Here is a 27,435-nt window from a genome sequence, read left to right on the forward strand (position 1 = left end):
CAGGCTACCACGTGTTTAAGGAAGCAGGACCTGGATGGCAGGTGCTTTCAGAATCCCAGCCCTGCTTTCCCAGCTGTGCTGTCAGATCCTTACCACTGGTGACACTCATCGTGGGAGCTGGTGGTAGGGCACCTCTGCCCTTAGGACAAACCTGGGTCTCAGCTACTCTTCAGAGAAGGGGGAGCAGTGGTGGTGGTAGTGGGTTTGCCGCTGCTGCAAGGAGCCAGGAGACCCGCGGGAAGGCCTGGAGGTGGGGGGGATTGCCCCATCAAGCTGGCCCGCCTGGTGGCCAGGGGACATTTGTGCCCCAGGAAACCACCAGGCTGTTTTAACCACAGCAGATGCACCAGGCACAGTCAGAAGAGCTTCATCCCCTCTCTCTTATCTTCCATCTTTCTGCCTCCTGCCTCCATTCACCCACAGAACTTACAGACCTGTCAATAATTCAGTTTGGGCCACATTGCCCTGATCCTGCGTACCATCCATTTTCCGTGGTTGGGCGGTTTTCTTTTTAATATTTGTCCCCTCTGGGATGCATGGGTGGCTCAGTCAGTTAAGTGGCAGCCTTTGGCTCAGGTCATGATCCCAGCGTCCTGGGATCGAGTCCCATACCCGGCTCCTTGCTCGGCAGAGAGCCTGCTTCTCCCTCTGCCTCTGCCTGCCATTCTGCCTGCTTGTGCACTCGCAGTCTCTCTTTCTCTCTGACAGATAAATAAATGAAATCTTATTAAAATATATATATATAGGGGCACCTGGGCGGCTCAGTGGGTTAAAGCCTTTGCCTTCAGCTCAGGTCATGATCCCAGGGTCCTGGGATTGAGCCCTGCGTTGGGCTCTCTGCTCAGCAGGGAGCCTGCTTCCTCCTCTCTCTGCCTGCCTTTCTGCTTACTTGTGATCTTTCTCTGTCAAATAAATAAATAAATAATCTTATATATATATATTTGTCCCCTCCATCAGCTAGCTCTGGAACTGAATTGGGTCGGCAATGCAGTCCAGGGGACGGAGCATCTGCCTGGTTGGGGTTTTGTCTTGAGGGAGTCCTTGGGCGAGACCCTTCCTCCCCGCAGGATAACCGGACCTGTATTTTTCCTGGGCTTCTCCTCTGCAGCCTTCCCAGATCATTTTTCAGCAGTGGTTGGCCATGGAAAAGAATGAACAGGAGGCCCCATACACTCTGTTACCTGCAGTGTTTGCTCGATTCCAGGACACTGTTCATTGTCAGATGCCACATCAACCGGATAGCACCTTCCCCCAGGTGCCAGTGGCACTTCCAGAACAGTCTTTCCAACCAACCCACATCAGTGAGCGGAGGGAGATGGGCGTAGAGTGGGGCGAGCCGGCACCGCCTGGGGAATGAGCCAGGAGCAGCTTCCAGGCTTACACGCTGGGTCGTAATTAACCCACGCACATCCCTCTTTTCTTCCAGGACTCCTGTACTTCACCTTCCCCCTGGTGTAGAATTAAGTTCAAAGTACAAAAGAATGAAGTTATCATGGCTCAGGGAGTTTCCTGTTTCTGGTGATAGCCCCTGACAAATGTCATGTAAATTAACGTGGTCCCATAGCAACTTGGCCACACATAGAAGAAGAAGAAAAAAAAAAAATCACACAACCACCAAGTGGTAATTTAGGAGTGTGGTTTTAGTTTTCAGATGTAAGAATAGTTGGGGGAGGCCGTACTGTTGTTTTATTTTTGATTTCTGGTTTAGTTTACGATGGACAGAGAATGTCAGCTCTAAGTTGTCCGTTTTAGAACTTATGATATTTCCTTTGTGACTAGTTAGCATGCGATCATTTTTTTAATGTGTCATGTGTGATTAGAAAATGTGTTTACCCTCTCTTTTGTATGCAAGTTTCCCTGTATTTATTATTTTGTTCAAATAATATATCCTGAGCATTTTTGGCTGCTTGGTCTATGATTTCTGAGAAAGGGCTTTTTGTGGTTTTTTAAAAGATTTTATTTATTTATTTGATAGAGAAAGAGAGTGTGTAGGCATGAGCAGTGGGAGGGACAGAGGGAGAGGGAGAAGCAGACTCTGTGTGAACAGGGAGCTCGATGGGGGGCTTGATCCCAGGACACCAAGATCATGATTTGAGCAGAAGGCAGACACTTAACCAATTGAGTCACTGAGGCATCCCTCTGAGAAAAGGGTCTTAAGTCTCCTATGACGGTTATAAGTATGTCAGGCTCTCCTGGAACTCGGATAGCTTTTGATTTACAGTTTCGAGACTGTGCTGTTGGGTGCATATAAGTTTATGACACGTGTCTTTTTAATGGTGGAGTCTTTGTCTCATTAACTTTCCCTTTAGGTCCTATTTTATCTGATTAACTTACCTAGTTTTCTTTTGGTGAATAAATGTTTGTCTTGTCTCCTTCCAATCTTTTATTTTAAATTCTTTTATCTTTCAAGATTTTATTTGTTTATGATAGACGGCAAGAGAGGGGACACAAGCAGGGGGAATGGGAGAGGGAGAAGCAGACTTCCCGCAGAGGAGGGAGCCCAGTGTGGGGCTCCATCCCAGGACCCTGGATCATGACCTGAGCCAAAGGCAGACGCTTAATGACTGAGCCACCCAGGCATCCCTATTTTCAGTTGTTTTGTGTTCTCTTGTCTTGGGCTCCTCTTTTGTAAACAGTATATAGCTAGCTTTTGTGAAAGTCCAATCTGATAGTGACTTTTAATAGTTAAATCTTATCCATTTACATTTATTGTGATTATTTTATATGTTTGGACCTATTTCTGTCTTTTAATTTGTGTTTCTATGTACCTTGCTTTCTATTTGTTTCTTTGTTCTCCTTTCCGATCTTCCATTAGATTAGCCATTAGATTAACCAAGTTTTCTTAAACTTCTTCCCATTTTTTTACTCTGCTAGTTTGGCCAGAATAGATTTTATTTTATATATTAAAAAATCTATCTATCTATCTATCTATTTATTTATTTATGTGGTGATTGCCATTAAGTTTTTAACATGCACACTGAACAATAATTTTTTTCCTAATAAAGGCTACAATTATCCAGGATTTCGGTGTTCTCAAACAACACAAAGACCTGTGTACACTTTTTTCTTAACTTAAAGTCAAATGGTAATTACAATAAAGAGTTGAAATCTTGGCCCAAAACATTGCCATGCATTCTCAGCCTACTAACTCACAGGCAGATTAGAGGCACCCTTTTTGATTTCTAAAGTATGAACTTTTGGCTAATTCACTCCGTTTTTCACCCTGGGGTGCTCTTGGACATCTGTCTAGTTCAGAATGATACATTCATTTCCAGTCTTTTAAAAAAGCTTTCAAGTTCCTGAAAACATTCTGAAGTAGAAATGGACAACAGAGAATTCAGAACCCTATGCTGTACTGCTGGGCCCTGTTCCCATACGTCCTGTTTGTCATGTGTAAGATTTTTAGTGAGAAAATGAAGGGGCCCCTCCTGCTGACTCCTGCTTTCTTATCCCTTGATTCCCAAACGTTAGTGTGCATATGAATCCCCCAGGTGTTTGCTAAATGCTAAATTGCTAACATGCAGATTCTGATTGAGTATGTCTGTGTTTCTGATGGCCTTCCCGGTGATGCTGGTGCTTTCAGTCCATAGACCACATTTGAGTAAACAAGTGCTTAAAGAGTAAAATTTAGCTAGGAAAGTCAGGGCTTCAGTCCTAGGTCAGGGTTCCATGACACCTCACAGACCAGCAGATAGCAGAAGAAATACGCTCTTCGAAGTGTTGAGGGGTTCAGGATCATTCAGAGTCTGAAGGTCTCCTTAAAGCCTTCAGGTCTGGCAGAGCCCAGCTTCAGTGCTCATTCTGCACACCGTGAGTCCCTCTCACCCCCGTGGGCTCTGTCTGCCTCCCTTCTGGAGGTCAGCACAGCACATGCTTCAGGTAGACGTGACTCTGTGAGTCAGTGCCCCAAGAAAGAGCCTGCCTGGGGCTGGGGGCAGGTTTCCTGGTAATTTATGTTTAAGACAAGCTTTTAATAGAACTACACTTTTAAATAGTAACCAGGAAAAAGATTCTCTCTTTTTAACGGGGAGCCATTTATAGGACTCAGCTGTTGAGGCTCAAGGGTAGCATTAGGCTTAAGTTTAATCTTCTGTATGCCATAATTTACAGCACTGAGTAAAGCATTGTACGTACAACGATTTCAGTCATTTGCTGTGATAAATAGCTATCGCTCTTGGCGGAACAGAAACACCGTCTCTGCTTTCCACTTATGAATATTGAATGGTCTCAGGCAGGCTTTGCCTATAAGTTTTTAAAGGGGAAATCCCCGCCGATCACAACTCCTCACTAGCCCAAAGTGTACTTTCCCTGCTCCCTGCACCCGCCAGCCCTTGATCCGGACGGTGATTCTGCATCGTGCGTGTCCTGGGGAATAGCGCACAGGGCACTTCTGATGGTCCCTTGTGCAAGCCCTGCAGTTTGGCACCACACATTCCCCTGGTAGTTTGGTAGATTTAACTAGTGGCAGGAAGCCAGTGACAGAGGTCAGGGAACGAGTTTAAAGGTGATCATCTGATAGAGCAGAAATTCTGTTTGATGCCTCACAGTGAGAGGATGGTGTCAGCTCGGGAAATGGAAACAAATGGGGGCCCAAGGGGGAAAAGAAAAAGTCAAGATTCTAAATCTCTAGGGATCCACTCTTTAGGAGCTCGGAGACACACGTGCCTTCCACCAGACTTCCCTTAGTTCAGAGACTTTGTTCCCTGCCACCTGCCACCTGGGAGGAGGCAAAATGGGTATTTAAGTATGAAGCTTGGTAGAGTGACCAGCTTGTCTTGGGAAGTCACTGGGGCCATGTTGGCCATTTACCCTAGACTCGGGCTTCCAGAAATTCTCCCCTCAGCCCAGCTCCTTTCCTATGGGTGAATTTTCTACACTAGGGACTGAAATCCTTACACTGGCACCCATTGATTTGTCTCATGTTTGTGAGCACCCACTGTGTGCCAAGCCTTGCATTGGGTGGTGAAAGGACTCAGGAGTGAACATGAGTAGAGAGGGTGAACAAGTAAAACAGTGTCCCTTGGCCTCCTTTTGAATGCCATGACAGAGACTGCCTTCCTGTGGCCCATTTGGGAGCGGCCCAATGCCACTTAGCTACAGCATCTCCCTAAGATGATTCCTTTGAACACAGAGACTAGAGGCTTCTATTCTCGCTACAGCCTTCTGAGGGTGAGCATGTATCTCTGGAAATATCTTCAATTTCTAGAGCATCTTGTCATTTATGAAGCACTCTCTAGTAACTTCTTCATTCTCACCGTGATACAACTCAGTGAGGGGGACTGGGCTCTGGCTTCCCAGCTCTGGAAGCTCAAAGAAGCTCCGCGACCTTCCGAAGGTCGCTGACGGCTCGCTGCAGAGATGGGACGAGTGCTCAGGACTCCTGAATCTAACCTCAGTGTGTTTTCCGTGGATCGAGACCCCAGGGAAGAAATGCACAGCAGCAGCAAAATATTGGAAGCAAGTGTACCTTTATGAAACTTCCAGCCTCAGCCAGTTTCTAATTCCAGACGGACCGGCAACCCGCGCCTCCCTCTTCTTGCTTTTTCGTCTCCGCTTCACACGGGATCCAAGCTTTCTGTAATAACTACTTGAAAAACAGCCTTACTGTCCTGATTATTCGGCCTGCTCATAGGCTAGGATCCATCCTTTCATTTCCTGGCCAGAAGATTCCATCAGAACAAAGTTACGGTCATTTGAGCAGACGCTGAAGGCGTTCGGTTGCGTTCCGCCTGAGAATAAATCCGCTCGGCATTCTGATTAGTTACAACTGGTGATGAGAGAATTGTGTGGGCCAAAAACTCCAAGTATGTGTTTCATGCCTGTAAACCTACTAATGAGAATGGGGTTTGGCAGAAAGCTGGGCTTAGTGTTGCTTGTTAGTATTCTGAGAGCTGGATTATAGACACAGATACAACACAATTTGATCTTGATAGCTTCCCTCATTCCCAGGCCTCAGATAAGTTTGTTAAGCAGGAAGATGAGAGGAAGCAGTCGGGAGAGAGAATTAGGTGTGAGTGGCTCAAGAGACCAAACCGTTTAGGACTCCTTGGCAACCTTGCTGTGACTTCCCGCCTCTCTTTGCCCATCTGTGGAATGGGCTTGGTGGTGCTGCTCCAAGGTTATGATTAGAAATGAAGACCTTGAAAATGCCTTGGCATGTGACTTGCGCTATAAATATGCTTTGCTGCCATGTGGAAAAGGGAGTTTTTAGCTGCGATGTACCATGAGGTGAGGCAGGGAACGTCAGTCCCTGGCAGCGGAAGCCTTGCCAGAGTCGGGAGAGGTGTGAGGGAGAGGGCCAGGTGCTTGTGTACGGAAGGAGGATGCAAAGACCATGCCGCAAACACACACGGCATGTTCAAAACAAACAAGCACAAAATAAACATTTGAACGCCTGGCCTGAACTTAGAAGCACATAGGGGATTGGAGATGAGCCTCTGTCCTTTCACATTATGGTCTCTGCTGTCCAGCCCCAGCCATGCACTGAATTCCAGAGGGTTGGGGCTGGGGAAGCAGGAAGACCTAGGCAGACCAGTGGCCGTGTGGGGTTCAGCTGCCGTGTTTGGAAGAGGATTGTATTAGGAGAAGCAGCACAAGTCAGGAAGGAGCCAGCCCCTGGAGCAAGCCGCTTCTGTGTGCTGGTGTCTCTCTCTGCTCCTCGCCAGCCAGGGGACCTTCAGCCAGTCCCTCAGTCTCCACGCCTCTTTCCTCATCCACAAAAGAGGGTGAAATTAGCGCCTGTCTCAGAGGTTTTTAGGAGGATGAAATGAGTAACCGCGAGTGTGGCATTTCCAAGAGCAGCCGGCATCTGTCCCCGTAAGCATCCTGAAGGCTTCCCCAGCCTTGCGAATTCCGGCGTATGGCAGTGACAGGACACACACCAGACTGGCTGAGGGGAGTTCACCTCCGGCGGACTGAGGGTGCTGACCACGAATTACGTGCCCGTTGTCAGAGAGGCAGTGTCGGCTGGAAAGAAGAAGAAGGGTCACAGCCAGACGATAACCAGGCTTGGCTGGACTACTGGCTGTATCCACAAAAGCAGATTCCAGTGGCCAGTCTCCTAGAAATTTCTGTCTGTTTATCTCATGCAAGTCTGTCTTTCCCAGAGTCACTTGCTGATACTGTATCTCGAGTCTGGAATCCTACGAAATCATTCCCCTGTTATCTGTCTGCCTCAACAAGGGAAAAATCCCTGTCATCTGGGACTCCTGTCCAATGCCTGCCGCCCTGCCTGCCAACGGTGTGTGGGCAGCTCTGCTCTCTGCTGCACACGTCTTCAGAATGACGGGATTTCGGGCTTTCAGAGCAAGTGTCTTTAAATCCGCTGGTGAAAGGAGACAGCAGTCATCTGCGGGATGGTGTTTGCCAAAATGTGGCCTCATGACGGGAAGAAGTGATGGCTCCTGGCATGAAACCTGGTTCCCCCTGGGCGTACCCCCAGCCTGAACCGCTCCTTTAAAACCAGAAGCAATTTGTCATCTTTTGATTCTCTTCCAGTACTGTCCCTGTCACAGGTAGATAAATGAGGCGGCACATGGGTGTCCCAATGCAGGAACATCTAATCCCTGCGGTTTCCCACGAAGCCCTCACTCCACAGGGATGGAGAGCACGGTGGGGTAGTCCCTGGCCCCAGGATCGTAGCCATAAGCAAATTTTTTCATCGCATGCCCCATTTCTGTGCACGAAATGCTTTCTCAGAACCTCCCAGCCCCCAGCGTGCCAGTGATGGGTGCGTTTCTCATTTCAGACTCCTGAAATGAATCATACGTTTGCGAGCCCTGCCTCTCATGTCTCTAGTCCCACAGAATGCCACTACTCAAATCAATGTCTCAGCAGAAGCCAGCAAACGCCCCTGAATTAGAAAGAGAGAGGGGTGGGGCTTGGTGTTCCAAAAAGCACTGATAATAGAAAGTCAATGGGAAAGGCAGGTGCGTTTCCTTCACCTCAAGTTCCATGCTCCCTGTATGGCCGGAGAGAAACCCCCATGGTCTTCTACACAACCCACATCGACCATAGATTTTCTTGGTGGCCTATAACTAAAGTCACCAGGTCATTCCCAAGGATGCAATAGGCAGAAGAGGCCTCCAGGGGCCTCTTGCTCGCCAAAACACGGGAGACCTATGACGCCCCTGTAAATAAAGGCTAGTCCTGTGGGCGGATGAACTCCACGAGCCAGGGCAGGCCTGGTGCCCATTCCAAGGTCTGAATGTGCTGCTGGTCCTGCCAGACAGCTTTGATGTCTTCTGGGGTCATTGGTCACACCCTTCCCCCTGTGCCTGCCGGAGTCACCGGGCAGCCCCAGTCACGGGAGCCCAGGCTTGGCTGGATCAACTCAAGCTCGTCCCTAACCACAGGGAGATCATCTGCCCTGATAGTATTACAGTGAGTCACTGAGCATCCCGGGGGCTCCCTGAGAAAGGAGCAAATGTGGAGCGTTTCCTCGGAGCTGGATCTTCTGAGCATGGACCAGATTCTCCGCCATTCTCCGCCACCATAAGGACTTCGGAGCCAGCTCCTAATTACCTGCGACACTGAAGGAGAAAGCCAGCGTGACCTTTATCATTTAGAAAGAAGTCCCCCAGTTGAGCTTTAGCCAGCGGTTTCCTACTAGAAATCTTTGAGGAGAGCATGGCATTTCCTTTTACGTTTTCCCCAGTAACCAGTAGTTTTAATGAGCGACAAAATGACCCAGTGGGACTGGACTAACAGCCCTGGAGGGTAATTGATGCGAGCTTGAGGGCTGGGTCTGGGCCTCTTTCTGCCTCTTCCGGCCTTCGTCCTTCCTCTACCCACTGTGTGTGTTTGCAGCATCTACTTTATAAGGGCAGGAGAAGATCAAATGTAGAAATGTCCCGAGCTTCGCAGTAGGAAGCGCACAGTACATCTTAGCTCTTGTGACTTACCTAGACTTACGGAAACTCTTACTTCATCAGGAGGATGAAATGAGAGAATCGTTTGTTCAGCAAGACAGGTGTGAATTTTAGTGCCTCTCTAAGGTAATTCTGTATTTCATTCATGGCAATATCACATCATCTTTTTTTTTTTTTTTTAAAGCTTAAAAGGCTAAGCCAGCTGACATGATATATTAACCCCACATGTTTACTTACTTTCAAAAAGTTACTATTTTGAGAGTATAATCACTCCTGGAAAAAATAAACAAATAAAACCTTTTGGTGTGCCTCTTGCCCGTCTGGAAAGAGTTGCATGTGAAGAATGATCTCCACTCCTTGGATGAGTGTCTGCAAATTCCTGCTTTCTTTTTAAGCTTTGTCATAAAGCTAGAGAAGGGCGGACTGCAGACTGCTCTCGGAAGGAGTTCCTCGTAATCCCTCTTCCCTGCCCCAGAGTGTCTGGCAAACAGGTACTCAGTCAATGTCTCATGAATGAAAGAATGAATAATTTAGATGTTTAATCCTCTAAGTCAGTGATACTGAACCGTTAGCCATGCATCAGGATCGTTCAGGGGGCTTGTTTAAAACACCAATCGCCAGGCCCCAGCCTCAGAGTTTGTGGCTGGGCGGGTCTGGGCTGGTACCTGGGAATGTGCATTTTTACTAGGCCGCCTGAGGATGCTGATGCCATGGGCCCAGGGACTAGACTTTGAGAACTACTGCTTTGGGGTCCATTCCGCTGCTTCAGTCTTCTGGTACTTCACCTGTTTCAGGACTTCCAAGAGATTGACATCCCTTTAGTTGTCTGACCTTGCCCCATCAACCTAAGATAGACTCTGTAAAAAGTACCAGGATTTAATCAGATGGAAAAGTGACCTGAATTTTTTTTTTAATTTTTTTTTTAAATCGCAAACCACATTTTGTTCCTTGTACATTTAGAGGAGAAGTGAAAATCAGATCACCTCCTTCCTCTTGATGGTGACCTCTGCAGGCGGAATGCAGCCAGGAGGGGTGGAACAGGGTGGTACAGCTTGCAACACTTGAGCCAGATTATATCTCCCTCCAGTCTGGGAATCCCTACTTAGTGTTGGATGCGCTTAGCAGGAAAGTTGAAATGAGACGCGACCTTTTGCAGAAACTGTAGATGAGCAAAAAGGATACAGGAGATGAGCATATGAGACAAAAGGGAACAAATTCCTTGCAAAAAGACTTTTTATGCTGCCTGTCGGCCTGACCGAAGTCATTAGGGCCCCAGGATTCGGAAACACAGAGGTAGCTTCATGGCCTAAGGAAGGCTGCTCTTTGCAAAAAGTCGTTCTAAGTCTAGATGTCACTTTGAATGGCAGGCAAAGAGCTAGAATTTCCAAACCCAGGCCCGAGAGAGTTCCCCCCCACCATGCATACCCCCTCTTCTCAGGGAAGGAGTCCTCGAGACCATGAGGACACTCAGTAGAGGCCAGCGACAGGTCAATAGAAGGTACCAGAGGGACACCAGACTCACTAAACAGAAAGAAGAGATCAAAGCAGAGTCTAAGAAGGGAATTGAAGGGATGGAGGGGACCAAGACCTTTCTCTGAAGTAGGGAAAGTTTATAAGTAACCCATTGCCATGTGACAAGTGACCCCAACATTTGGCAGCTTAAAACCACAAGTATTTCTTGTCTTGCATGGTTTCCACGGGACCCAGGCCTGGAGAACCATAGCTGGTGCTTCTGGCCCAGGCTCTCTCATGACTTGTAGTCAAGCTGTCACCTGAAAGCTTGGCTGGGGCCGAAGGACCCTCTTCCAAGATGGCGAACTCAGCTGGCTGTAGGCAGGAGGCCTCAGTTTCTCCCAGTCAGAGCAGAACAGTTGCCTTCCCCCCGGCGCCTGCAAGCTGAGAGAGAGAGGAAACAAGTGCCTCAGGCTGGCCCCCACTCCAGGGGAAAGGAAGGAGGGACGCCACCACAGAGTGAGCCCTTCCCACCCTCCCGTTGCCAGAAAAGCACAGGAGTCTGTGATATGGGGACTTTGGTGAAAGGCCTTTGGAAAATGACTCCAGGGGCAGCTGTGGGAGTTCTGCCTGGACGGGGCTGAGGAGGAGTGGTTGCGTAGAGGAAGGGGCATTGGAAACTCTGGGGGCTTGGAGCCCATGATCCTGTAGGGGTCTCTTTCAGGCTGCGGGCTACCTTGCTTACAAGGGACTGAAGCCCCCTGTGAGTCCCAGGGCTCAGGTTGGGTTTCAGAGAAGAGGAAGTAGGGCACCTGCTTAGAGCCACCTCTGTGCTAGAGAAAGAGCAGTCGACAGCTCCGGCACCTCCTGGGTCATTTGGCCTGGCAGGTGCCCAGAAGGCCAAAGAAGGGCAATTCCAGGCAGAAGTGGTGTCCTGGGATAAAGGGGAACTTGCAGGCTGTGCCTCCCGGGAAGAATACTTGGGGGGAGGGGATGTTAGGAAGCGGGAGTGGAGAAGCCTCACTCTTTTTTATTAAAGTGACCCCATCAGGGATGGTGGCTCGGTACTGCCAGGCACGGAGGCCATCAGCCCTTCGTGGCTGTGGTTCCCGGGTCCCACACCAAGGCCCTCCCCCGGGGGACACACATCTGTTTCGGCCGCCCCAGCCGCATACATGGATCCCGGTTAGCCGTCTTCTTCTGAGAATGCAGAATCATGGGTGGTCATATTATACTGTGTCTGTTCTTATCTCCCCTATCATCCCTGGGGAATAAGCTAATCAAACTTGCTGACGATCTTACACTAAGAAGGAGATAGCTAATAACTTGGATGACAAGTATTAGAATACAATGTGATGTGGATAAATTGGGTCCATGTATTAAGGGCTATAAAATGAGATTCCATCAAGGCATGAATAATGGTGCCTGTGGAAAGGATTAATCAAATACCCCATTAAAAGGTATAGGAATTCTGGTCAGACAGCCCCTGTTTAATTACACTCCTGCCCCCCACCCCGCCCTCTCACTCGGTTCCCTCTGGAACTGCTCTCTACTAGGAGAAATGTGGAAACGAGTTTAGAGGAAATTATAGAAAAATTGGGGACATACGTTTTGATAGAACAAGATCATGAAGACAGATTTAAGCAACCAGTGTTTAATTTAGGGGGGAAAAAAAGATAAGGCAATTGGCGTGAGTAATCATTTACAAATGTAATTTCCAGAGGAGCCCTGTTGATACCATTCGGCAAATGCCAACAAAGCATTTACTTTCCAAAGGGAGGAAGCAAGACAACAAGACAAATGAAGCCATCTCCAGGAATGGACCGGAGAACAGCCAAGCCATAGAGGAGAATCAGGTGTGAGAATGGACAGTGCAGAAGGTAGACAGAGCTTCTGAAAGATCTTGGAGGACTGGCCTTGTCTGGAGAAGGCTTCCTGGAAGAGGAGACTCCAGCGGAGCCCTGCAGTGTGGACAAGCTTCCATGTGCTGCAAACTCGTGAGCACACTCTTGGTGACAGGGTTTAGGGAGAAAATGGGCTTGCACAGAGCAGGGGGCCTCTGTGGGATTCTTCTCCTCATTTCCACCACTACCACCTTGGTCCAGGCTATCATCGCTTCTCACCTGGACAAGTGCAAAAGCCTCCCGGCTGTTTTTTGTGCCTCCACTCTTGCTCCTCTACAATCCATCCTGCACACCAAAGTCAGAATCAAAGATCAAAGTTAATCATACCATTCTCTTGACTTGTGGCTTCCCATTGCTTTTAAGCTCAAAGGAAATCATTCTCATGGCTGTAAAGTCTTGCATGGTCTGAACCACATCCTGTGCCAGGCCCCTTTTCACTCTCTGTATGCCAGTCAAGCCAACCTTCAGCGTTTCAGCTCATTGGGTCTTTCTGCCACAGGGCCCTTGCATATGCTTTTCCTTCTCTGTATATAATTTTTTTTTCTTTGTCTCCTCTTTCTGAAGCTAACTCTTTACTCATCCTTCAGAATGCATCTTAGTGATTATTTCCTCCTAGAAGACTTCTCTGATTTCCATAACTAAGTAAGCACTCTCTTATACCCCCAAAACAAATGTTTATTGTGTGAACACATGATTAATATCTGTCTCCTCCCACTAGACCACAAACTGTACAAGGGCAGGGACCCAGTCTTTGATCCCACAGAGCCTAGCACTGTCTCATAAATACATATTGACTGGATCATGACATTTAACTAGTAGAGAGATTATAGTCGACCAGTATGCAGTAGAATGCCATTATGAATTCTTTCTGGGATGAAAAGCTGAATGCACGCTCACACTCTGCCACCTGCTGGTTGTGCTGTTGTAAATAAATCACAGGTCCTCTCAGGGTCTGTTTCCTCATCTGTAACGTGGGGGTGCCAACAGCCACTTCACTTGGTTGTAGTGAGAAATTCATGAAATAATATAAACATCTTTTAATTGTAAATCCAGATATGAATATACTTTGTCATTTTTTCCAGTGCTTGTCACTAGCTGTCGGAAGCCTGGATGGATGGATAGATGGATAGATGGATGGATGGATGGATTGATGGACGAATGGGTGGACGGATGGATGGATGGTTGCATGGACAGACGGACAGATTAACGGGGAGCCAGCATGAGAGCCAGGAATAGTGTGATGGAAGCCAAAAGAGGAGGGAATTTCAAGAAATGAGAGGAGGCGTGTTGATTGACCACAGCATCACATACAGTAAAGCAAGCAAGGAATGAGGGGAAAACAGTCTTTCAACTCAGTAGTCGCTGGTGACCTCAGGACAAGTCCTCCTCAGCCTTTTCACGTTTTCTGTGCTTTCAATGACGTACCTTAATTGTAACTTCATCGCTTTACTGCTTTTTATCTTTTCGGAGAGAAATCAAGTTGATTTGCACACACAGCAGAATTGGTGAGATTACTCCAGCTGCCACCAACAGGTGCAAACAAGTGAAGAAGTGAGCGTCTGAGGATAAGAGAATACCCCACACACTTATTGTAATAGGGCCCCGTGAACCTCAGTTATTTCTTACATTGCCATGGATAAGTAGGGTCGTTTCATTTCTAACTCCCTGCATTCCGATAGGAGGAACAGGGCTGGATGTTTAGGCTGCTAGCCGTGGTGTGAGATCCGTTTGAGGGAAGTTTCACTGCTGTGAGCTTTTTTGGGGTCTCTGTTTACATTTCACTTTCTACCACAACTGTCCATGCAGGGTAGGTCACTCTAACACACGCACACCCCAGCTAAGTCCATAGGCCCATGGTTACTCCAACATGACATCTTAGGCCTCACCGAGATGCACCCTGTCTCTCTGTGTGCGGGCCCTGGAGGCGAGTGGCCCAGGCTGCACCAGAGCCCCACGCTTACCATCTCGGGACGGACTCCTGTTGAATAAGAAAGATGAGATGAGTTAATGAATCTCTAGTGGCCAATCTCAGCGTTCATCTTCACCCCTCCATGCTCTAAACCCTGGCTGACAAAACTAGATACTCCACAGGAAGAATGTTAAGAACAAACTAGAAGAAGGGTACCTGGGTGGCTCAGTGGGTTAAGCCGCTGCCTTCGGCTCCGGTCATGATCTCAGGGTCCTGGGATAGAGCCCCACATCGTGCTCTCTGCTCGACAGGGAGCCTCCTTCCCCCCACCCCCCGCCTGCCTCTCTGCCTACTTGTGATCTCTGTCTACCAAATAAATAAAGTCTTAAAAAAAAAAAAAAAACCTAGAAGAAAAGACCACTAGTTATTTCATTTCCATGTAGTAGTTGATGGTGTGGAACATGGGTCTGTGAAGTAAGGAGGCAGTCTTCCAAGAAGACTTTAAAATGGTCCTGGGAGGGCTCGAAGACCTTGAACATGATGGCTGAAGCCCCTGTTGCCCATCTAAAGACCAATCCACGCATGGCTCTGCTGCTTCCCCACAGCTCCCAGGTCTAGAACTTTCCTTGACAGTCATAGGGCAAACGCCTTGTACCTGATTCAGTGGCAGATCCTCACGGGGAAGCTGGGTGGTCGGTGTGAGGAGGCAGGGGTGGAACCTCTCCCATGGCTGCCCGGCAGGGGCAGCAGAGCTGAAACCTGGAACCACTGATCTGTCCTCCCTCTGGTCCCCCAAGGAGCAAACCCCAAAGCTCTTGAGTCCCTCAGATGTCCAGAAACACAAGGACACGGTCTCCTGCTTTAGACGGAAGTGCTTGGTGGTTCAGAGTTGGGTTAAGAGTTCCCCTCCGCCCCACCGAGTTCCTGTCCTCTGCTGGCTGAAATCTCCCGTGTAGCAAATGGGTGTGATCATGCTTTCTCGGGGAGGCAGTGTGAGGATTAAACACCATAATGCATATAACGTGCTTCGACTGAGCCCTCCCCAGCAGGAGAAGTGAGCTAACAGAGGCATGGAAGCCGTGGTAGATTGAACCCCCTTTCCAAGTTCTGGTCTGCCTTAGGACATCCCCGCTGGGCCCCAGCTCAGCCTGCGCTTCCAGAACATCGTACGCTGGGTGGTTCTTAGAGGCTGAAGTAGGGAATCTTGAGAAGACAGGAGTCCATGATGGGGTTGGGGTAGAGGACAGGTACAAGGAAAGGGGTCAGGGAAGAGCTCTCTGGAAGGCCTAGTGAGCCAGAGAGGGGCTGGAGGCACAGGGGGAGCAGCTAGGAAGAGAAGCAGCTAGACTCAAGCCCCAGCATGACAGTGCCACAGAGCCCAGGCAGGAAGGAATTCCAGGGAGTGTCCGATCTTTTAGGAAGGTAGCCTAGGACGGGCACTAAGAATAAGACAAAATCTTCTGAATCATATTTGCCTTTTCAGTGAAAGTGAATTCAAGTTAATTCGGTTGTAGAGCTTTAAACACACATGTCATCATTGGAAATACCCTAGAGCACTGTAAAAACTTACCCAATTGCAACTCACTAACCATCGACACTCTTAAGAGCAGGAACCCAATCTTGCAAGCAGATTTGAAAAACTCCTGAGGCCAGGTGGGGCGCCTGGGTGGCTCAGTGGTTTGGGCCTCTGCCTTCGGCTCGGGTCATGGTCTCAGGGTCCTGGGATCGAGCCCCGCATCGGGCTCTCTGCTCAGCGGGGAGCCTGCTTCCCCTTCTCTCTCTGCCTACTTGTGATCTCTCTCTGTCTATCAAATAAATAAATAAAAATCTTTAAAAAGAAAGAAAAGAAAAACTCCTGAGGCCAGGAAAGACATCAGTCTGCCTGTCCACTGTGCCTAAGTTCTTCTCCCAATCATAACCAGAGAAGTTTCCTTAAGTTTCCATGCCTGCTCCTTGCCAGCCCGCATCCTCCCCACTATTAAGAGCGACAAACAATCCTGATCTGCTTCACAAATAAAACCCCCTGGGAGAACCAGGATGTGATCTGTTTGGACCTCTGCCTGACTTCTTTTATTCCCCTGACGTCTTTCAGGGCCCTTCTGTGGCTTTTATATGACTTCTGCTGTACTAAAGGTCTGAAGGTAGTATTGGGAGCCTATTGCGTTTGAGGAGTGCCTTGGCTTTTGAATTTTTGCTGTACCCATCAGTTTTGGGAATTTTTTCTTTCTGTGCAAATCAAAACAAACCCCACATGTGTTTAATTTTTTTTTTTTTAAGATTTTAATTTATTTGTCAGAGGGAAAGCAGGAGCAGGGAGAAGGGCAGGAAAGGGAGAAGCAGATTCCCCACTGAGCAGGGAGACAGATGAGGAACTCAATCCCAGGACCCTGGGATTATGACCTGAGCCAAAGGCAGATGCCTAATGACTGAACCACCCAGGCGTCCCTCACACATGTTTAATTTTAAGTGTTATAAAACCTCTCATCTCCTAGTACAAGAGTGCTCATTTCTTTTGTCCATTTTGGGGTGTCAGGGCCCTGGAGCATGTAACTTAGGGTCCTGGACTTACTGGAGGGGGGATCTAGAGGTCACCATTAAGTGGATGCACTCTTTATTAAGTCAATAGTTGATAACGCGATATTATTGCAATAATGCTAATAATTGTGTTTGTGGGACTGACTGCTGAGATTGGAGAAAGGAAAAACTTTCTAAGTGTAACTGTTCTTGCTCCAGACCATAAGTGAATGGCCCGTCTTGTCTTCCCTTCATCTATCATTTATTTATTACATTTGGTGAGTCTGGTTAGTGGTCGAGATTCCTTCGGCTTCTTCTACATCCAGGCTGCTATTATGCAATCATCTTTGATAAAACTTAACAATAGACAACCCTGGGCCCTGGAGCATAGTGCGATGTCAAACCCCATTCCAAACTATATTGAAAGGCATGAAAGAGAAGCATTCCCCAGTCACTTCCAATTGTTTAAAAAAAAAAAGTCGTAAATCACTAGTTCCGCAGAGAGCTCCTCCAGATCCCATTCTCCTCCTGTCTCATGACAATTAATGTGAGAGCGTGATCACGGTGAGGTGCGCCCTCCTTGTGTACGGGCTTTTTCTCAGACGTGATTATTTGGGTTAAGAATGAGTGCCCTTGGACACATTTGGCGTGCACCAAGACAAAATCCGGAGGGTGGGAAAAGGCAGGTTTGGTGGCCTGAGCCTTCCACAGATCATGTGCAAGGAAAAGGCATAGATGGAGGGAGAACTCGTGGCCACTTATAAGAAATGTAAAGGACATCTAAAAGTACGGGTTGGGACGCCTGGGGGGCTGAGTCGGTTAGGTGTCTGCCTCGGCTCAGATCCTGGTCCCTGCTCAGCGGGGGGCCTGCTTCTCCCTCTTCTGCCCTGCGTGAGCTCTGCACACTCTCACTCTCTGACAAAGGAAGAAAATCCTCAAAAATAAAATAAAATATGGACGGGACTGGCCTACAGCCTCTCGGGATACGTGGGTGATGACACCATAAATAAACACGAGGAACTGAAGTAAGGAGAGCGGTAGCTTCTGGGAGCCAGGGAGGGACGAGGGCTGCAGTTGGGACGGGTGCGTGGAGGGGCCTCTTGGGGGGAGCGGCACAGTCCCCTCCCCTCCCCTGGCCGGTGCTTCCTGGGGCGCTTGCCTTCTCATCTTGCCCAGTGCAGTCTGTTTGCCTTGTGTGGTTTTGAGTGTCTATGCTTTGTTTTGCAATAGAAACTTCTGTTTTAATGAGTCCACTTGGGGTTTATATTACCTACAGTCCTTCCAGAATTTGGCTTGGGGGGAGGGGGAGGGGTGGTCATCTTAAAATATGTCTTCGTTTTCTCACGGAGAGGTAAATTATAAATCCAGCTGGAAATCCACCAGTGGGGGTTTCTGGCAGCTTGGTCGGAACTGTGAGCCTGGGGCTGGAGCGTTTTCTGGGTTCTGGCTACTGAAAATCCTGTGGTCTTTCTTTTTTCCCTTTTTCTTTTTAATGTAGCTAATTATCTAGTCAGATGCTTTTGGTACTGGTATAAACACCTGCAAACCCACCCTCCCTAAACAGACTCTGCGAGCCTGACAACATCTTCTCCCCATCTTCCTCCTCCCTGATCTCTGGAAATTGCTAAAGGCCACAAAGGTTTGCTTTGGGGACCTTCCCCCTGCCATGAGCTCCTGCTTTGTCCACCTCGCTGTCCCTGGAAATGCCTGTCTGCAGCAACTAGCCTTGTAGTATGATCTTAGGGTGCCCTTTCACATCTCTCTGTCCAGCGGGGATATCATTCCTTTACCTCGAGGCTTTCGTCCCTGTGAAGTGTCGTTCCACGAGAGCACTGACCACCTTAGCACGAGGAAGTTAGGTGAGAGCTAGTTTCAACAGGGGATACACTCAAAGAGTAGGCTCCTGAAGCCTGAGGTGAGGACACAGTAACGGAGAACGCAACAGGGGGTTGGTAGGACTCTGGCTTCACAGAGATGGTCCAAAAGATTCCTGCTGGTGCCTCTCAGAAGGTTTCTCTCTCTAAACTATTTACAGAGTACGGGTAAATAAGGTATAATAATAACAAGGGTAAATCAGATTTATGGGTACGAGTATGGGTAATAAGAGTATTGGGAGGTCACCTGGGTGGCTCAGTGGGTTAAGCCTCTGCCTTCGGCTCAGGTCATGGTCTCAGGGTCCTGGGATCGAGCCCCACATCGGGCTCTCTGCTCAGCAGGGAGCCTGCTTCCTCCTCTCTCTCTGCCTGCCTCTCTGCCTGCTTGTGATCTCTGTCTGTCAAATAGATAAATAAAAATCTTTGAAAAAAAAAAAAGTATTGGGAATGGGTATGGGCTATGGGTTAAAATAAGAGTGTGGGTAAATAAGGGGTAATGATAGTAAGGGTAAATAAGGGTGGCCCAGCAGGCTTTCACAACTGTAATGGGGAGGCCATAAATAATACAAACCCAGAGGAAATCCCAAAGACCTTTTTTTTTTTTTTTAAGATTTTATTTATTTGACAGACAGAGATCACAAGTAGGCAGAGAGGCAGGCAGAGAAAGAGGAGGAAACAGGCTCCCCACCAAGCAGAGAGCCCGATGTGGGGCTCGATCCCAGAACCCTGGGATCATGACCTGAGCCGAAGGCAGAGGCTTTAACCCACTGAGCCACTTAGGCGCCCCCCAAAGACCTTATTTTGACCAGTTGTGTCAGTCTCACACTTCAGCCACAGACGTCATTAGGAACGACCATGTTGTGGCTAGGAGAAAGAAAGCAATGGGTCGAATCCGTCATGGAGATGACCATTCCTGGTGACAGAGTTACTCCCCGGCACGAAGAACCGCCCATGCTTTTGGACCTACTCCCCTGCCCCGAGCTCTTCCGCATCCCTCTCTTCCAGTGGCGTCTGTTGGCAAAGTGCCCGCTGACCACTTGGCTGTGTTATAATCCTTTAATTCATCTATGCCTAGGAGGAAGAGGTGCTTTATTTAGAAGGTTACCAGTGAAACCTTCCGGGTCTCTAGTTCCCGATGAGCTTGCTGGCATTGGGATGATCCCAGGGTCTGCCCGCAGTGCCCCCGATCTACTGAGCACAGAAGGACTGATAGCCAGGAAGCTTGGTCCACTGAGCAGCCAGCGTGCTGCGGACTGAGGGAAGGTTGTGGCTGGGTTCGTGCACAGAGGACAGACTGATGCAGGAAGGCAGAAGAATGAGAAAACCTTCAAAAGAATAACCAGATCTTGTTATGCTCCTCCTGGGGCAAAAAGAGAGAAGAATTGATCGTCTTGAGCCCCAGGTTGGAGCTAGTCCCCAGGTTGCCAGGCAGTGGTTCTTAGCCACGACTGTACATTAGGGTGGCCTGGGAAGCTTTCCCATAATGTGGTGCTAGTCCTGGCGTCTGTGTTTTTAAAGCCACACGTCATTCCAGCAAGTAGCCAGGCTTGAGAACCAGCAATTAGACCAGCGTCAGAACCAGCAATCAGGGTGGTGGTGGCTTTGTCGTGGGTAGGCGTGGCTAGGCTGAACTTCATCTCCCAGAATTCCCTGGCCTGTGGGTTCCTTGTTGGGTTGGGCCACAGAGGGCTCGGGGAAAGCTGGAGGACAGAAGGGAAGCAGTATGTGCATTGTAGTCTACCTGCTGGCTCACCCGATTGCCAGGTAGCAGTGGCCAGGCCTGCCATCCCTCCGCCTTTCCGGGCATCCCGCTTCGGCTTCTCTGACTCTCCGGCCAGCTGCAAGTGCTTAGCTCCATGGCTCCTGGGGTATAGATATCCCTACTGTGAAGGTCAAAGGCAGTAGGAGTTTTAATCCATCCTCATGGGATTCTAGATTGCTCTTGGTCTACCAAGGTCTTTCCTTCCTAACTGCCTGCCCTATGGACTTCACGCTCCAGTATCGAACACCAAAACAACAGCCCTATAGGGACTGTTAAACCAGCAAGTCCTGTTTTGAAAGGTCCAAGGCCCGTCCTTGATGCATATATATACAGATCCACCCGGACCCCTCCTCATAGGTCTATTTCCTCCACTGAACCTACCGATACGGCTAGCTTTCAGGACTGTGGAGTGAGGGCTTGTTTCCATCCACAGAGAAGAGGCCTTTCTTGAGCTGGAGTCTCCGTTTAAGAAAGAGATCCCGGCGGGTCTGACACTTCCCTGCCTCAACCGCCATCCCCCAGGGTGACACATGAGGGGCAGTTTGAAAATTCTTGGTAGATTCCTGCTCTCCAAGTCCAGTAGGTGCGTGGGAAACCAGACTTCTCTGGGGAAAACCTTAAAGATGTAAATTCCTGGACTTGACTTGTGAGATTCAAAAGCCTCCTTCACCCCGGCCTTTCTGGGTTGTTGATAACATTCTGGTTCCTGATGTGGATGCTGGTCACATGAGGCTGTTTTGTACACCCAGAGTTAAAGGGCATACACTTGTGATTTTTGCCCATCCCTATATACATGTTCTATCTCAGTTTAAAAAAAAAAATGCACCACCCCCCACCCCTCACCCTCCCACTGCCCATAATCCCATATTCCAGTGACTGGCCAAAGTTGACAACCGCTGGTCTAGACGATTCCTTGGACCCTTCCTGACAAAATTCAGAGAGGAGCAGCAGAAAGATGTTTGGCCATTGGGAATGGTTAAGATGCATCCATAATCCTGATGATACCATCCCACGCAGTTACTGGAACACTCGAGGAGAACATGAAACAATGAGGCTGCCGGCCAGCTTGAAGCAGGGGGCCTGGGTTGTTAAGGAGAAAGAGAAGCTTGGAGGATCATACTGGAGCCAGATCATGGAAGGCTTTGAGTGGCAAACTGAAAAAAAGGAAAAGCCACTTTCAGAGAGTTAAGGCCTTATTTTGAGGAGAAGCGAGGGGGACAGTGTGGTTGGGAAGGGGGCCTTACAGATTTGGAAAGTGATGGGTAAAAGTAACATTTTTTAAATTTTTTTTTAAGATTTTATTTATTCATTTGACAGAGATCACAAATAGGCAGAGAGGCAGGCAGAGAGAGGTGGGGAAGCAGGGTCACTGCCGAGCAGAGAGCCTGATGTGGGGCTCAATCCCAGGACGCTGGGATCATGACCCGAGCTGAAGACAGAGGCTTTAATCCACTGAGCCACCCAGGCGCCCCTAAAAGTAACATTTTAAACAGTGCATTTGTAAAGGTAACATTGAACTGTTTGCAGTGCATACTGGTGAATGACAGCAGAGAGCAGGCCTTGGCCTGGAGATGGGACATGACCTTCCTTTGGTGTTAAAACAGACTACACTGCACTTCCTCCTGAGGTGCCTGCAGGCTATACACACAGTTCTGGAATGTTCTTAAATAGAAAAAAATGGGGGGTAGACCCCCAGTTCTCCCATTTGAAGGCCAAGGAGATCGCTATGAGGCACAGCTGTAATAGGTACGTGAAGATTTTGAAGTCAAAACGCAGGGAGAAACTTCACGGGCTGATTCACTTTAGGCCTTAAGTGTCCAGAACAGGTCCAGCCGTGGTTCTCAGCAGGGCGTCTGGACCTGGTGACCAGAGGGTATGGGGACAACAATAGACAAGCAGGTTGAGTTGCATGTTTCTGGGGCTTTTGAAATAAAGAACAGGCCCTACCCCAGAGGGATTCTGAAGCTCCCCTCAATTTAAATCCACCAGCCCACACGCTGTCTTGTCTCTACTTTAATATCCAGGGACGGAGTTTCCATGGCCTCTTTTAATGGCCCTTTACTGAGTGTGACAACTCTGTGCCCCTCCCCCACACCGCACCCCCAGGTCCCAAAAAACACCTCCAAAGACTAGAGCTCCTGAGCTTTCACAGTAAGGGCAGAATTAGGCTTAAATACATGGGTTAAGAAAATTGGTTAAGAAAATCAAACCTGGCTGGTTCAGTCAGAGAAGCATGCACCTCTTCATCTCAGGGTCATGAGTTCGATCCCCTGTAGGGTGTAGAGATTACATAAGTACATAAAACTTTGAAGAAATAGGAAGAAAATCAAACCATAGGTATCATCCAACTTCTTTTGAGAGATAGACGTTCTTTCTCCTTCCAATCTGACTTAAAGGATTTTCATTCACCCTTGAGTATTCCTCCCTGCTGTAACCACGCCCTAAACTCAATTTTGAGGACCAGCCACTGAGAACCCTTTAATTCCCCAGGGAATTCCCTCTGGAGCCCCACAGACTCCCGAACCTCTCTCCACCAGTTCACGGGCATGTGCGGAGGGAATGCGAACCAGTCCTCACATCAGTTGCGGTCTAAAATAGCTAGCAAGGCAACTGCAGTCATGAAAACAGTAACATGCAGGCACTCCAAAGGGAGAAGCCAGTTCCTATGCCCTCCTGCCATTTCCTTCCTTCTCCTCCTGCAGATAATTTGAGAATCAATGTCCACAAGTTTTCTCTCCCACTGCCCACTCCCCTCCCCTACCTGAGGGCCTTTCATGGTTTTTTCCTTGCCAGCATCTTTCAGGAAAGGGAATTTTACTTTAATAGTCTGGCCTACTGGCTCATGAAACCACCTGACCTTCTCCTTGCTCTCCTGGGTGGGCCCAGCCCCGAGGACGCAGACGAAGCCCTGTCCACACCAGGCTCCGGTTGTTCTGCTCAGATCATGTGTAGCAGCTCTCCAGAGCACTTTACTTGGCTAATACAAGTTGGCAGAGACACAGGGTACAAAAGCCCCAAATTCCAGGGCTCGACAAGGAAGCCTCTGGAAGCAGGAGGGTGAGCCTTAGCATTCTGACTCAGTCATGCTCGGGTTCAGGTAGCCCAGAGGACGCCTGGCTGGGTCACTTTCGGACAGGAGGGCTCCCGTGATGTCAGTGTCTTGTGTGCACGGATCTCACAGAGCACCTGTCCATTGGTGAGGTCCAACAGGCAACATCTACTCGAAACAGAACTACAGAGTGTTAGAACTGGAAAGAGTCCTCTAAGATGACAGATCCAACCTCCGCAACCCTCACTATAGTAATGGGACCCCAGACCCGCTGAGGCCATGCAAGTGATTTGCCCAGAGCCCCTCAGGTGGCAAGAGAGGTGGCCCACGCTCCCGGGGGTCAAGGTCTAGCGCTCCACTACGGCCCCTGGCCCCTTTTCGCAGGTACGATGTCTTTTCATATTTCTTGTCAGGAGCCTGAAGGGCCGGGACATTACCAGGTACAGCAGAGGGCCCCAATGCCCCTCAGACCCAGAAAAGTCACAGCCCCCACCTAGGCTGGGCCTTGGGGTTGGGCATACTTTTTATTTTTTTTTTTTTTAACCACCAGTAATCCTTCCAGCTCATTTGCCTTTGTTTCTTCTGTCTCAGTCTTCCTTTCAGTTACTTTTTAGTTAGGTCTCTAGGGGACTGCATGTGTGTGGGGGATGTTTCTGAGAACTCTGACTGTAGGCACGAGATATCATGTCTCTTAGTCTCGACTAGGATAAACTTCACCAAACGGTGTTACAATTAAAAAAAAAAAAAAATAGGGGGGGATGTACCTGCCCAAACAAATCTGTGTATCACAATTTTACATCCATAACATGTGTGTCCACATGGGTGGAAGTGTGCCTTATAACATTTGGGGTGGGGGGCAACGTGGATTTCATTACAGGTGGCCTTTTCTTTAATTGAAATGTAATTGACATATAACATTGTATTCGCTTTAGGTGTCCAACATAATGATTTTATACACATATGTATCCTTAATTAATCAAATCAGTAACACATGTCCCTATGAAAATATTCGAAAGGGGGTGCACCTGGGGAACCGAGTCAGTTAAGCGTCTGCCTTCGGTTCAGGTCATGATCCCGGGGTCCTGGGATCGAGTCCTGCGTCAGGCTCCCTGCTCAGCAGAGAGACTGCTTCTCCCTCTGCCTGCCTCTCCCCCTACTTGCGCTCGCTCTCTTCTCTCTTTCTTTCTCCGACAAATAAATAAATAAAATCTTAAAAAAAAAAAAATTCAAAAGGTACCAAGAGGGTCTACACTGACAAGTCTTCCTCCTCCCTTGCCTCCAGCTACCCGTTCACCCTCCCAGAAGCCATAGCTATTAACTCCTCCCAGAGTTAGGCAAGCATAGATGTGTTCATTTCTTTTTCTTTTTTAATAAGTGGGTGTGTATTATAGACACTGTTCCGCTCCTTGCTTCTTTAACTTAACAATGCATTCATTCATTACTTTAACTAACATGTACTGAGCTCCTATTAGGTGCCACTCAGTAGCTAGAATACAAAGGGAACCAAATAGATCCCAGGCCTCTAGGAACTTAGTGAGGGGATAGAGACGAGAAAAATCGGCATGGGGGAGGGCGGGAGTGCTGTTTCCCATGAGTCAGTCAGGGAAGGCCTGTCTGAAGAGGCTTGAGGCCGCTCCTGCGTGAACTTGGATACTCGTGAACTTGGGCCTCATGGATACTTGGCAGAAGGACTCGGCAGGGAGAGCAGCCGGGGAAGACCCTGAAACGGGGGCGTGCCAGGCAGGTCATGCTCCTGTGGCAGCAGAGCTAGGGTGCCTGGAGCTTCTAGGGTGAAGGACAGGGAGAAAGGGGCATGACTCTGCAGGAGACCCGCAGGGTAGACCCTTGTGAGGGTTAGTTCAGAGTGAGGCGGAAGTGCTTGGGCAGGTTTTGAGCTCCCTCTGGTCACCGGTGGAGAACACACATGGAAAGGGATCCGATCAGAAGGTGCTCGTGCTATCCCTGGAGAAAAAGTGCCATGGCCTGAGTCAGGCTGGTGTCACTGGTGCTGGGGAAAAGCCAGTTCTGGGTCTGTGTTGGCGGGAGAGGGGGCAAACAGGATGATGTAGCTGACGGTGAGGCTGTGGGGGGCCAGTGAACAGGAGGCTGCACTGACCCTCCAGGCTTGGCCTGAGCAACCAGGCAAGTGGAGGGGCTGGACTGAGATGAAGAGTGGAGGGGAGAAGGGGAGCTTTTGGCTTTGCGTGCTGCCTAGCGGTGCCCCTTCAACAGGCAAGAGTTGGATGTTGGATCCAGGAGTGGGGACTTCAGACAGAGATCGGGGTTGGGGGACAAATTCGAGACTCATTTGAGCCCCGGGAGCAGAAGAGATCAGAGCTGAACATTTTTCATACCCCAGTCCCTCTGCAGGAGAGGAAGAGGATGCTGACACCGGGGCCTCTTCCCCCTCTCGACAGGTCTCCATCCGTTGCCCTCAGGCCAGAGGGATCCATGTCCTGTCACAGCTGTCACTCCTTTGTAGCCAAATGCACGGTGCAGTCGCATAGTGTGGCGTGGAAGACAGAGCATTGGGTGGGGGGTCGGGACACAGAATCCAGGCCGGCTCGGGCCCATTCAGCCAAGGGATGACAAGCCACGTCACCTGGATGGGTTCGAGTTGGGTGGTCTCTGAGGACCCTTCCCACAGTAATGTTATATGCCCATGAGTCCAGTGGCCCAAAGGGGACAAAAGAAATCCCTGCACACCCTTTTCCAAGGACATTCACAAAGTGGAAGGGAGGCAATGTGGTTGACTATGCAGTGCTTGTCTGGGCTGAAGGAGGATATTTCAGACTCACAGAAAAGTTGCAAAAAATAGTTTGACCCCCTCCCCATATATATGTGTGTAGATAGACATTTTCATATGTTTTATATATTGTGTTTTAAAGGTTTTTTTGAGCTGTTTGAGAGTAAGTTGCGAAGGGTCATGTCCTCTTACCCCTTAATATTTCAAAGTGTATTTCCTAAAAACAAAAACCTCTCTTACATAACGGTAGTATAATTATCAAGATCAGGAAACCAGTGTCACCAACAGAGACCTTATTCAAATGTTGCCAACTTCTCCACAGAGCCAAGAAAAAAGGTAAAGACCCAGAATTACATGTTGGGTTTCTCTGTCATGTCCCTTTAGTCTCCTTGAATCGGGGAGAGTCCTATAGCCTGAGGCTCCCAGCCTTGACCCTAGTCAAGATTACAAATAATAATCTTACACAATGTCCCTCAGTTTCCTTTGCGTGATGTTTTCTGAGGGTTAAATTCAAATTTTGTATTTGGGGCAGAAGGCCCTTGCCACAGGGTGAGGTCTGAGTCTGAGATGTTGGGACAAGGACAAAGGGAGGACTGGGCAGGGCCACTCCGGAGAGGAGGGGAGGCCCTTTTGGTGGGGACCCGACAGCTCAGAAACTGGACTGGGACCTAAAGAGAAGGTTCAGCTGGTATGGATGCCATGCATGTTAAATACTTTCTGAGCTAATGTTTGGCAGGAAAGTAGGTTTATTCTCCCCAATTATTCGGAGCCATTAAAAAATCATTGATTCCAGGGCACCTGGGTGGCTCAGTGGGTTAAGTGTCTGCCTTAGGCTCAGAACAGGATCCCAGCATCCTGGGATAAAGCCCCGAGTTGGGCTCCCTGCTCAGCGGGGAGCCTGCTTCTCCCTCTGCACCTCCCCCCCACTCATGCACACACACTCTCTCTCTCAAATAAATAAATAAAATCTTCAAAAAATCATCACTTCTGTGTAGGGCCTGTGTAGGATACACACTTAACATGCCTCCTCTCACTCAGTCCCTCAGTGACCCGAGGCCTGGCAGTGTTTCCCTTGTTTTACAAATGGGGAAACTGAGGCCCAGGGAGCAGACGCGGTTAGGGGAGTATCTTCGGGCCTCTGCCCCCCGCCCGAGCTCGTGTTCTTTGCACTCCACGGCGCTGTTTCAAACCTAGGAGAGGATTTCCTCAGCAATCAGCCCTTGCCTGGCTTTGCTCACAACAAGCAAAGCTGTGAATAAAGACTCCAGCTCTATTTTCCACTCATGTCAGTGATTGATACTTGATTAATGTTCAGGATTGCCGTCATCTAGAGCATAATTTTCACAGATGCAAAG

General features: G+C 48.8%; 1 protein-coding gene across 5 annotated transcripts in view; it reads left to right on the forward strand.

Annotated features, from left to right (window-relative positions):
• ATXN7L1 (ataxin 7 like 1) overlaps nucleotides 1–27,435 on the forward strand; it is a 237,772-nt gene that overhangs the window by 95,347 nt on the left and 114,990 nt on the right. The window contains exon 4 of one of the 5 annotated variants that reach the window (XM_044245833.1): nucleotides 12,099–13,278. The exons of the other annotated variants lie outside the window; for them this stretch is intronic. Coding sequence (XP_044101768.1) covers nucleotides 12,099–12,184 — 86 coding nt within the window. The 3' untranslated portion in view covers nucleotides 12,185–13,278. Of the gene's footprint in view, nucleotides 1–12,098; nucleotides 13,279–27,435 lie in introns of those variants that run through there. 5 annotated transcript variants of the gene reach the window in all.

This window comes from Neovison vison, chromosome 4, assembly GCF_020171115.1.
Source record: "Neovison vison isolate M4711 chromosome 4, ASM_NN_V1, whole genome shotgun sequence".
Taxonomy (NCBI): Eukaryota; Metazoa; Chordata; class Mammalia; order Carnivora; family Mustelidae; genus Neogale; species Neogale vison.